The sequence below is a fragment of the Rissa tridactyla genome, chromosome 26, assembly GCF_028500815.1.
Source record: "Rissa tridactyla isolate bRisTri1 chromosome 26, bRisTri1.patW.cur.20221130, whole genome shotgun sequence".
Classification (NCBI taxonomy): Eukaryota; Metazoa; Chordata; class Aves; order Charadriiformes; family Laridae; genus Rissa; species Rissa tridactyla.
Genome location: NC_071491.1, coordinates 936592 through 949562, shown reverse-complemented (window position 1 = coordinate 949562; position 12971 = coordinate 936592). Strand labels below are relative to the sequence as shown.

At 40.0% G+C, this 12971-nt stretch overlaps 1 protein-coding gene across 1 annotated transcript; it reads left to right on the top strand.

Moving 5' to 3' along the window:
* The first annotated feature begins 4484 nt into the window (after positions 1–4484).
* Positions 4485–12566, top strand: LOC128901529 (butyrophilin subfamily 3 member A2-like). Its single transcript, XM_054183602.1, has 11 exons — positions 4485–4899; positions 6110–6394; positions 7695–7797; positions 8192–8214; positions 8713–8739; positions 9739–9765; positions 10258–10284; positions 10902–10928; positions 11171–11191; positions 11514–11540; positions 12034–12566. The coding sequence occupies exons 1-11, from the start codon at positions 4485–4487 to the stop codon at positions 12564–12566; spliced, it is 1515 nt and encodes a 504-aa protein (XP_054039577.1).
* Positions 12567–12971: the final 405 nt, after the last annotated feature.

Here is a 12971-nt window from a genome sequence, read left to right as displayed (position 1 = left end):
CTGATCAACAAAGTGACTAAAAGCTGTCTGTTCAACGGGTTTGCTTTCATATGTCAAGTTTCTCATAACACAAGTCATGTATATCAGGAGAATTGGACAGACCTAAAATATTCCCCCCTTAATTTCTTCAAAGCTGAATCAAATACAGCAGGACCAATAATCTGTGCCTAAAAGGTTTACAGTCTTTGGTCTGGGTTGTTAAAAATCTCCCCCAGGCAAAATATTGCATTCCTGGGCATTGGCGGGACCATCCAAACCCAGCTGATATGGGGAGTCCAGTGATCTGAGACAACTCTTCCTCCACGTGCATCCCTAAGGAAGATAACTCATGCTTTCTCTGTTTCCATTTTCTAGATGGGATCATCACTGATGAGGTTGCAAGATGGACCTGCGGAATTCACCATCAGTGATGACTCCATCTAGGAAATGTCAAGATTCATGTGAGAAAGTGTCACATTTTGCATTCTTGACGTCATGGTAGGCTCCATCGTCCAGCAGGTTCACTTTCAAACAATCTCCTCCTTGCTTTATTCAGTTTTGTCTCTGGAAAGACCATCTTGCAAAACTTCAAAGGTTTCCTGCTCCTTCAAAAGTGTCCTTTGCTATGTGACTGTAGGATGTAAAACAAATGCACCAGTACCAGATGTGCTGGTGTAAAGAGAAAAAAAATTAATTTCTTTAGTTATCTTGGAGGGTGTTTGAGAGTAGGTTTAACTGAGTATTGAGCAAAACCCAACCTCAGGTGATGGCAACACTTTTTGTCTCAAATGTGCTGGTGGAGGGTTCTAGGGGGTTATTTATTATTTTATTTTATTTTATTTTATTTTATTTTATTTCCCTTTTTTATTTTATTTTCCCAGAGAGCTTTTTAGCTAGCCCAAAAAGCACCACCAAAAATACACTCCCCCAAAAATACAAACAAAAAAACCCCCAAAACCAAAGCATACTATTATAGTACCACACATAAAACTTCTGGGACATCCCTTTTTCAAGAATTTTAGGTACCATCTGGATATAGAAGGAGACAGCAGTATTCTGAGAGCACTATTTGCTTGTTCACAGAAGGTCCATGAATCAGAAATACTGAAAGATAAAAATGAGAGGAGAGCTGACTGAAATTGTTTTCTGTTCTTCAACAGGACACAAAAAGAACAATATGGAAAAAAATCCCAGCACTGCCAAGATCCAAATATATTTGCAAACAGAGGGAAACACTTGAGCATGTGATAGAAAAGAAGTGCCATGCTAAATTGTCATGACTTACTTGTCAGTCTTACTGCAGCGCTTTCTGTCTGAATGCTGGTTGAACAGAACAATTTTGCGCAGGAGGATAAGGAGGAACATCCCTACCTTATTCCAGCAAGGAGTATAGAGAGATGAACTGGGGAGCAAGAAGCTGTTTTGGTCATGCAGTATGAATCATGGCAGCTACCTTTTCCCCAGTCATGCTGCCCAGTCCACTGTGATTGGATGTGGAGAAAGTAATCACAAGCTTCTGTGGTAATAAAGATACGAGGGCAAAGGTTCACCACAACCATATCCCATAGAGAAGTCTTAAGGTTCTTACTACTCAGGTAAGAAATTATACTTTTGCTAAATCCATGAAGAAAACACCCTGCATTTACAATGATACTTGAATTAACCGGTATGGATTTAATCGGTTGCACTGGCAGGAGTGAACCCGCCCACTGTAGGTGCATTATTGCTATTTTCAGACTGGAATACCTCTCTCTGGCAGCGCTTGATTTTACCAGTCACTGGAGATTTGAGAAAAAACACAGAAAATCAGGGGAGATCACGAGCTGTTATATCTATAATTAAGTTGTGTTGTGCCCTTTCAGCTCACTAGTCAGTTTGAGCTGTGTGTCTTTACTGTGAGTATGCTGTGAGCATGGATTAGTTCAGCAGTGAGTTGAAAGCAAAGATCTTGTGAGGAAGTTGGAGAGAGTCATATTTGTTAAATCACAAGTTTCTCTTTAAAATGCTGATTGTTAAATCACAAGTTTTTCTTTGAAATGTTGATGTGAGTCAAGAGGGGGATCAATATAGTGACATTACTCCTGGGAATGTAGTCATGAGGTTGTTTTTCTACTATAAGAGTATTTACTCATTTACTCTACTATAAGAGAATTTACTCATGAGGGTTTTTCTACTATAAGAAAGGAAAAGAAAAAACAAAACAAAACAAAAAGAGTATCCTGCTGATACCAAAAGGCAAGAAGAAATGCTTTAAACTCCTCACCGAAAGGAGAAAACTGACAGTGAATGTAATAAAGAGATTCTGGAAGACAAAGGTAAATATGGACAGCTGAATAGAGGGGACAAAAAGTATATTTCTCTTGCAACATTTATGTAGGTAAATTTGACAAGGAGATAAGGAAAGAAAAGATGTCCCGCAATCCTGTTTGCCTTTGACAGAATCAAACCCATTATCTGTAAGTTCATTCATACTTTTCCCTATTAATTTATCTCTGCAATTATGCTTCCTCTTTTGCATTGAACTTGTGAAGAGACTGAAGGAGTCACACGGGAATTTCATCTGGAAGCTTTGCTTTTGGTCCTGTGGATGATTAGGAAGCCTGGATGTTGATGGGTTCCCCCTTTTGGTGGCTGACAGCTGTTCAAATACTGACTTTTCAATGCAGATCATGCCTGACTACAGGTAAAGATCCATTTTGAATATATTTTAATAAAACAGCTTATTCCTGGTTCAGAGAAGTGTAAAAGTCAAAAATAATGAGAACACATCTTTCTTCTTTTTAAATTGGATAATATAAAGCATCAAAAAGACACCACATAAAACCCTGGGGCAGTCTGACATCTGTTTAGGTACCTGAGACATCTGCATAGGCTGGAAGATATGATAGGGCTGCAGGAGACTTATGACCCTCTGGATTGGTGAATGGAAGCCACCTGGGAAGTTCCAGGGTAAGTCAGCACTAGACAGCTGGGTGTAGCCTACTGAGTTGTGCCCAAGGTTTTGGATTTGGCTCGCAGATTTAGCTGCCTATGGTTAGCTTCCTAGAAACAAGTGTCTTCATGCAAGCCCAGCATCTAGGGTAAGATTCAGTTGTTCATGCATTGACATCTACTGGTCTTTTAGATACCGTAGGGTCTTCTTGCTTCTTGATGTTCCAAAATAGAACAGACCTATCATGTAGCCTGTGCCATATTTGGTCCAGAGTACCTCAGGGCATCAAAGACGGGTGGTCAAGGAACTCTATTCTACAAAATGACCAGACTCATTGCCTACTGTAGAATGAACTGAAAAAACTCTTGGCTAGATCTCCAATGACTATAGTAGGAATGCAGACAACCAATGATTGAACTGGAAGTGGTAGGTCAGCGTCAAGTCTCTCTCTCAGTTTGTTCAAAGATGAAAGTTTTGCTTTTAGTCCTCTGCATGACTAGGAGGCCTGGACATCTTTTTTTAAGTTCCCAGTTCCCACTCCCTGTGAGTTAGTCAGAGGTCTCATCACAGACGCCTAGTGCCATTGTAAATCCTCCAGTGTATCTGAGGTTTCCTGTTAAACAGAGGTAGCAGATGTGATAGAAGATCAGCATAGACCGGGGCCCCTTGGGCTTGATCAGATGCAATACCTTACAGTGTAAGAAGTAACAGTATATGTCTATGAAAAGACACTGAAATATTTCCTCAGTGTTTCATGGTAGATTTTTAATTTGCCATAGAATAAAGTCAAGTTACTGTGATAGGAATTCTTTGCAAATCCATGTTGGTTGCTATTTATTTTGTGATTTTCAAGAGCGTTTCTTCCATTCTGCTGTCTTCCCTGGAACTGAAACGAGAGTAACTGCTATAAAATGTCCTGGTTTTCCCTTTTTCTGACTTTCAAAGAGATATATTGTGGATGAGGTTCATCTCATGTATCTTTAGAAATATGAAAGCTGCACATTTAACTTCAATATAGTAACCCAAGACTTCACCATTCAAATAAAAGATCTGGAAGAGAGAGTCATTGGCTCTTTAGGAAAGGCTGATCTCTGAAGCTGCCTGTTTCTCCCCATTCATTGCAAAGGGAACCTAGGAGGTCTAACTCAAATGTAGATGACCAAATCATTGTACCTGTAATTCAGGTGCCAACATGTAAACGTTTAGTATCCTTCTAGGCATTGCTGTATTCTGGTCTGTTCTCCAGCTACGAATTCACATGAGTGCAGATATGCTGCAGGTTGTATGCCACATGTGCCAGCACCGTAGGGGTGTCTTGCATACCCTATCACATTTGAAATGATACTAGGTACCAGCGTTTGGGCAATTAATTTTTTTACTTTTTTGTTACATCAATCCTGCATCCTGTATTTGACCTTCTGCAGACTTCTCATTGTTCACCCATTGAACAGTACCCCGTGAGCCTCACATAATGTGAACGTTACTCATCTGAGTAATCTACCATGCTATTTTTTTCATTTTTGTTCTGGATTCCTCTCCTGTTGACAGTCATATTGGTTCTACTGGTTGCCTGATGTCGTGCCATGAAAAATGTGATATGGACAAACAGAAACAGCTGCCATTTTATCTTCACACAGGTCAATTTTTTAGCTCTCCTCCTGGTAGTTCCGTCATTGGAGTCATTGGAGAAGGGGTCGTTCTGCCTTGCCACGTGGTAGCAGATAAGGTTCCTGAGATATTCTCTGTCCAGTGGATATTTCACGAGCAGTCTCAAGAAATAACTGTGAGCAGATATGATGGAAAAAATAAAAAGGAGAAACAGGATGAGAGATATCAAGGCAGAACAGAATTCTTCCACAGTGAATTTAGAGCTGGCAACATGTCTCTGCACTTGAAGAATGTCAGGAGCTCTGACAAAGGATCATACGCTTGTGTGGTCTCTTTCAATGACACACACCATGATATGTTGATTGAACTGCAAGTGGCAGGTCAGTGGCAACTCTCTTTTTATTCAAACATAGAGCCGAACAGAAACGTGTATCTGTCACTAACTGACAGAATTATAATATAAATTTAATGTAATTGGACACATAAAATGTCTTCGTGGGGGGGATGAGTTCAATTTGTGTTAGTTTTCTCTAAATCAATGGGTACAACTGATATTTGAGGTAAGTTTTTGTTCTGGTTTGAGATACCTTTATTTAGGTACCCAAACACATGCAGCTCCATGTGACTCGAGAGTACAATCTCCCTTCATACTCAGTGAAAGCCCAGTCAGAAAGCTCAGGGAACCCTGCAAGTGTTCAGCCAGTCAATGTAAAGTTAAATTTAGATTTCTACTGTGCAATCAACTATTACTGAGCTGACTGTCCAGAATTTCTCTGCGGTCAGCATAATCAATTGGTCCCACCCCAGTACCTCACTGCTCACCTTGCTGCTTGCCCACAGCGGGAGAACAAAGCAGCGGGCAGCCCTTCATTGCTCCTCTTTCTAGTTCAGTACATTAATAGATACCATCTTCATAGGTAGCTCCAGTTAATGTGGTGGGTTTGGAACTGGGCATGTGTTCCCCTGTGCTTTCCCTGCTACACAGGAACTGATTTCCACTCAGTAGATATTGGGGCATCTCATACTGCAGCTCTATTCTTCTGAAGATGTCTTCTTAGCTTTAAAATTCCAAGTGAGACAAAGGTTTAACATCTAAGTAACACTGTAACTTAGTCTTCTGAGATCCAGAATATAAGCAACACTTCTTTTTTTTTTTTTGAAGTGTAAACCAGAACTGTACCAAGTCAATAACAGTTTTACTTGAAATTATTAGCTTGAGACACTAATGCGTTCTGTTTTCACAGATAGATTGCATTAATTTTTCATAGGCTTCCCATTATTTGTTAATTGGCATAATTATATGGATTTTTTTTCTTTATTTACAAAATTCTGGGAAATTGCACTGGCATCCCCAGCTAGCTCTGTTTGCTGCAATCTCTCTTAAATTGTCCCTTATCCTCAGTTTGACATTGCTGACCATTAAGAAATATCAGGGCTCAAGCCTCCATCACAGTTCAAATTCAGCAAAGTCTTTCTATGTACTTCCATAGAAATATATATATACAAAAGAAGTGTTGAATTCAAGATAAAGCAGACAATTTCCTGTTCTCAGTACTGGCTGAAATGGAGAATATGTTTGCTTTTCCTTAGCGACAGGTGGTGTGCCTTCCATTTTTCTGAGGAGTCATGAGAAGCAGGGCATTGACCTCACCTGCCATGCATCTGGATGGTTTCCCAAACCTGAGGTGATTTGGCTGGATGGCCAAGGACGGGTCCGGAAGGAACCATCGACCACAAAGATGACAATGATGCCTACAGGCCTATACCGTGTTGTAACTTCTATGAACCTAGAACCGAGCTCTGACATGGAAGTCTCCTGCAGGATAGTCAACAATCTGCTAAATACAACGAGCGAGTCTCGAGTCCTCATCACAGGTGGGTGAGCTCTGTAGTCACCTGTGTGTAAGGTTAAAAAGACAGTCTAAATGGCAAGGGTCCCATTTTTATGTCATGAAGCTGGCCTCATTCCCAGAATCAGTGTTGGAAAAAAGTCCATGAGAGCTGCAGTCTTCTTCCACCTTTATTTCTAGCTCACTGCAAAGGCTTTGACAGTAAATAATGGATCAGTTTCTCCATTTTAGAAGGGGTCAGGTAGTATCAAGACTTTCTGTGATCTCTTCTTCAAATTTAAGGCAGTCAACTTGCTGGAGCTGAATGACAATGGATTAAGAATACATGTATGCACATGCAAAAATGACATATTTCCTTAGTTGAGCACTCTAAAAGCTTTCATTATCCAGAAAGAGGTTACCAGGTCATTTAATAAGATGTGTGCTGATGCATTTCACGGAGCATAGGTAAAAACAATAGTTACGGTCACAAGAGTTAAAGTGATCATTTCGACAACTCACAAATGGTTTTAGTGTATGTTTTTATCTTCTCTCTTTTTTTTTAATATGTACATCACTGTGTAATTGTGGTGTGGATAATGTCATGTCATGCCTCCCAGTCCTCTGTAGAATGTCACACATTACTCTTTGCTGGGTATATAAACAAAAATCAGGTAGCCTGAAGCAAGCCCCATAGGGCTGGACTCCAAGATGAGCTTCAGCGTCATGAAGCCAGTGTCTAGGTCTGGAAGGGAAACTAGACTGATGTGTAAAGTTCTTGAAGAAGTGTGTGAGGAAAGTCCCTTTCAGATGGCATCAAGAAACTCCAGAACATTGATTGTGCTGGAAAGAGAAAATAGGAAACAGCCAATGTGGGGAATGTCTTAAATCATACTCTCCTTCTTGGCTTATGTGCTATAATCAGCACGATGAATCACATATTAATTGAATCAAATTAAACAAGAATGAACATGTCTCTGTTGCCCAGTGGTGATGGTTTCTTCCGTCATTCCATCACCTGCTCAGTTTAGTATGAAATGCAACACATTGTGAGAAAAACCTGAGAGCCAGTATTGCTGTCTTTTGTGTGACTCATGAACTGTGAAAACCTGTCTACCTGTCTCAGACATCTCTTTCATAATTCTGAATCTAATACCCAGAGAAAGAGTCTCCCTGGATTAGTCCTGCTGGGGAGGGCTAGATCTCTTCGTCAGCAACATTACTAACAAAATTAAAGTAAAATGCAAACTCACCATCTCCTCAGATGTATTGACTGCATCCTAGGTTATAATTGTCTTTATGTTTTATCATTAATAGAATATAATTACTTTTGGTCATTTTTACAGATATTTTCTTTCCCCACATTTCAAAATGGCTGATTACCTTCCTGGTAATTTTATGTCTTAGCATGGTCCTAATTTCCACTGTATCTTTTAAGCTGAGAAGTAAGTATTTCTTTGTGTGTTATCACTGTCAACATCTAGAAATATCAAAACAGTTCATATTGAAATCCTTCTCTGTAACAAACATTCACAAGCAAAATCACCAGTGATTATTTAATGACCAAATTCAGGAAAAGGAACAAAAAGGAGTGGGAAAGTATATGATCTGAACAAGGAGGAATGCAAATTGCATGTGAGAACGGCTTTAGGTCTGACAAGAGAAGCTCTGTGAGCTGACCTACATGTGTGATTTCCTGTCTATAATCATTGGGGACATAACTCCAGAGTGCTGGCAATGACACCAGAGCCTAAATGAAAAATCAGAGAGATGATTTTTGTCAGTATTACTCTACAAAAACATTCAAAAAAGGGGGTTTTTTGCTCTTGTTTTAACCAGGTAGTCACAAGAAAACAACTAGCGCAGGTAAGTAATGAGGAAGATGAATACGAAGATTATAAAAATGTGTAAGTTGGAAAGTTTATTTTTATTAAATTACAGACCTAATTAACAGTTGTAGTTGGACACAAATATTTTGCAATTTTTAATTTTATTTTTGCGCCGCGCAATGTAATAAGTTCCTGTATGAGGTTTTTTTTGTTTGTGCTTTACAAACAGAGCGTTTCCTTCTCTCATTAAGCTCTAGTCATGACTGCATGCTGACTGACATATGGTGCAATGTCATACATACTCAAGCTTTGTAATTTTTGAAGAGTTAACTAACTCCATTAGAAATGAGACATGTCTTGGTATAAAAAAATTTAATTCTTTGGACTAACAAAAAGCCTTGGGAAGTTTAATAGGTTAAATTAAACTGAAGTTTTAGCCCTACTTATTTCTGTTTGTACATGAAGTACACTGTTGTATGACAAGGGAAGTTTATAAGAATAATCAACATTATGATTAATTTTCTTTCTTTTCCAGTAAAAGCGAAGATGGAAATAGAAGAAGGTAAAAGTCCTTTGCATTTGAAATGATGCTAAACTTAGCAGAGATCTCAAAGACAGAAATTCAGGGAAACAACATTTGAACGTTGATTATCACTATAGTAATTCCAGGAGTGGCAGCCCTTTTCAATATTAAGGGAAGAGGGACAGCCACCCATCATACCCCACATGACGTCTGTTCTCTAGGGAAGATTGCAGATGTTTACGAGGAAGTAACATGGGCCAGCGGTGACCTTTGTGAAAACTCATACCAAATCCCTGCTGTTGGATGGAAAGCTTTTTGCAAGCTTCTAGCACTCCTTTTCCTGCTGGCGGCCACTCTTCTGCCTTTTTCAAAGTTATTCAGACCTACCTTTACTCAGCTGAATAAAGTCAGCTGTAACCACTGTGATCTCCACTGGGAGCTTGGATGCCTGCAGCTCAGTCCACTTATATACATACAGGTGCCTTCGAGCATTTGTGATGTCCTTGGTCATCCCTCTTATCTCCTAGATGCCGCCCTGGAAGGAAGCAGATACCTCATTGATCTTTGATTGTTTCTGAGAGATACAATTTGAACTAACAGAGCTTCCATAGGAGAGCAGAGGTCTTTTAGGGAGACACCTACTACAGCACTTGGGGTACCCCAGGGCACCACACATGCCCTGGGTGCCTATGCATCTGAACGTCCCTCTTAAATGTGGTCAGTTAAGGCACAGTCTAACAGGCTTTGAAACAAGACCTCCACCAGCAATACATATAAGTCTTGTTCGCACCCTGCTGAACGAGTTTTTAAATAATAACTTAATGAGTTATATAAATATAACAAAATTGAAAGAGGGTGATACATTCATGGGTTAAATTGTTGGTTTGGATTTACACGTACTTAACTCAAAGCAGTTGACAGTGTAAGCCAAGCACGCTCTTGCTGTATGGCTATGAGGTTCGTGTATTGGTATTTTTGAGTGCATTAAGCCACTCTGTCAAAGAACTTACACTGATATCTGTGTATTGTCTTTTCTAGAAAAAAAACAACTCGAGTCAACGTTAGGTAAGATGCTTTTGTAGTTCATTCTGTTTAATTGTCTTTGTGCTAAAGTTATGCCCAGTTTGGGTTTTTCCTGGATTGGTTTGCTTGTTTTTTCTGGTCTGATTACTGGGTTTGATGACACTGTTTAATGTAGTTAGCATTTAAAATTAAATGCAAGATTCAGCTGAATCGAATCATTTGTATGTGAAAAATTCCAGGTATAGTTTATTTAATTTTCTGTGTGGTTTTTTTTTGTTGTTTTGTTTTGGGTTGTGTTGTTTGGGGTTTTTTTGGAAAATAAAAGCTTTAAGTGTTGCGGAATTTTTGTGTGTGTGCTTAGCTGTAAAACAGATTAATTGTTCTGGAATGATGTGTTTCCCACAGAAGTGACACAAGTTTAAGGCTTTATGGAATGTTGTGTAAAAGTCCATTAAGTAACTATTAACTTCCAGTTTACATACAATAATTACTCCATTAAAGTTATATCTTTTATTCTATATGTTGAATTTTCAGAAGAAGAAAAAAACAAACATCGAGCAGGTAAATCTCATTTTCTTAAAATATTCATTGAGAATGTCCAGCCTCACTGAGAATAGGCTATTCTGTATAATTACCTTACTTTTATTTAAAATGAATTCTCAGAAATATTATTAGAGGTAATTACATGGAAAAGAGGACAATGGTATTTACTTTACCTACATGCGCAGGATGCATTGTGCCTTAGACCTGATGATGATCCACTTACATCTCTCAGCACTCTGCATTAGGTATCTTCTCTCTCGTGGTTTCGTAGAATTGTTTAGGTTGGAAAAGACCCTTAAGTTCACCAAGTCCAACCGTTAACCCGGCACTACCAAGTCCACCACTGAACCATGTCCCTAAGCACCATGTTTCAGCTGGACAGAACTGCAAATTTCACAGCACCAAAACTCTCAGCTCAGCTTTCTCATTCTCTCCTTCCCTTCTTCTCACGTTACTCAGAAAAAAATTGTAACTGCTTTTATCCTGCAAATTTAATGACAGAAATCTCCCACGTAAGTGTACACACTGTTCCCACAAGGAACAACAGGTGATGTAATTCTAATGTCTTTCTCACAAATGGTTTTCCATTTTTGCCTTGAGTTTTTACATCACTCATTTATGCTATTCCTTTTCAGCAAAGTCGGAACTCAAGAAACGTTTTGGTAAGGAAACTTGTTTTATGTAAATCTGCCATTCTTGTCAAGTTTAGAAACAATAAGACAAGTCTTCAGGTTAGTATGTCTATGTTATCCCTGGATTTGAAGCCAAGTAGTATAGTGAAATATCAACCTATGGAAAAGAATAGTCTCCTATTCCATGCTGGGGGGTTGTCCCATTTTGAAAAAGTGGAGCAAAAAAGGAAAAGCAAACAAATGTTAGTGACTGGAATGTCTTTCCCTTTCAGTTCGACTGAGAACAGAGCTGGGTAAGTGGTTTAAAAGTACTAGAGATTATGCAGAATGCTAGTATTGGTGGGTTAAGAGGAGAAAGGCCAAAACTGGTGCAGAATCACAGCAATGACAGGAAAGTCCCTGGAGGTGCTCAAGGCCAGACTGGATGGGGCTCTGAGAAATGTGGTCTAGTGGGAAGTGTCCCTGCCCATGGTAGGGGGGTTGGAATTAGATGATCTTTAAGATCCATCCTATGATTCTATGATTCTAATTGCACATTAATAGTCTTCTCAGTCTAAGAAGTACCTAACTGCCCTATAAATACATAACACAGTGATGTTCGTTTTCTTTCCATAGATTTCTGGGAATCCCGGAGCTACGCAGGTAAGCTAGCAGGATCAAGAGTGTGAAAATTCAGTGAACATCTGTCCAAAATGACCTGAAATGACGACATCATGATGTTAGAGATATACCGACTGAGCTGGAGTGACAGGAATATGCTGCCTTGGTTAACAGGAAATGAGGCTGGGATGTGGCTGTTGGGAAAAGCGAGAAAAGGAGTTGCTGAAAGGTGTCAAAGTCTGGGGTGGGGTGTGGACACAATTCTGGAGAGGATGGATGGCCACATGGAAAAGAGAAAGAGGAATGTATGGTAAAGCATGTAGACTTTCACCCTGAAAGAGGAGCTGGCTGTGAGAGCTCCAAGGTGCTTCTCGGTTCATCAGGGATTGCACGCCCTGTGCTGGGGAATGTTTAAATTCTTTGTTGAATTGCACCAGGACCACTCAGACCCTCAAATGCTTCAACCCCTAGCCACGTGCAGGGAGAAGTCCCTGAGCCACTCTGATCATTGGATGATTCTCGTTTTCCCCTCCAGTTCCCATTACTGTGAAATCTGACTGCCGAGTCCTGGAGCTCCATCTGCCAGGGGTTCCAGGTGTGGAGAGCAACACGTCTGAACCTGCTGGCTCGAACACTCCCTGCACAGTCCCTGTCCTGGTGGGGAAGGAAGGGTTTGCAGCTGGGAAACACTACTGGGAGGTGGAGGTGGGCCAGGAGCAGGACTGGGTGCTGGGGGTGGTGAGGGAGAAAGGGAGACAGGAAGGGATGCGTCCCGGGGAGGACTACTGGGCTCTGCACAGGTCCCAGGGACAGATTTTCTGTAGCACTGGAGACCACAAGATTGAGAAGCAGCAGATGAGTTATTCAGTGATTGGTGTGCTTCTGGACTTGGACAGAGAGCGAGTGAAATTTTATGAAGCAGAGCAGATACGCATCATAGTGAGAATGCCTCTAAGGCTTGGAACGGAACCTGCAGAAAAGTTTTACCCATTTCTATCCAAAACGGAAGGGACACGCACACCTCGTATCCACCCGGTCTCAATCCCAGTCCCTTTGGAGACACTGTAAAAGGAAACTTTGAATCAAATGGGTTGTAGAATCAAAGTTCTTTGCCAAGAGGTCACGGTGAGAGGAGGAGAGTCTAGAATGGCTTATGACATCAGCAATTATAAAATAAAGGCAGTAGGACTGGGTATCAAAGCAGGAAAACCTGAAAAAAAGGGGAGAAGTAATGAACGAACATTACAGTGTCTCAAAATAGAAAAAAAAAGTACTTTGAAGGAAAATAGCTTTTTAATATTATTTGTTCTCAACTAAGAGAACAGAGAAAGCCTCTAATGATTGCTTTTTGTTGCAAAATATTCTCAAAGCTGTATGTGAATTCCAAGGCATGTATAAACCGTTACAAAAAAAATGCACTTTTATAAGTAAGACCAGGGCAAAGAGAAAATTTCATTAATTTTTCTTTCTACG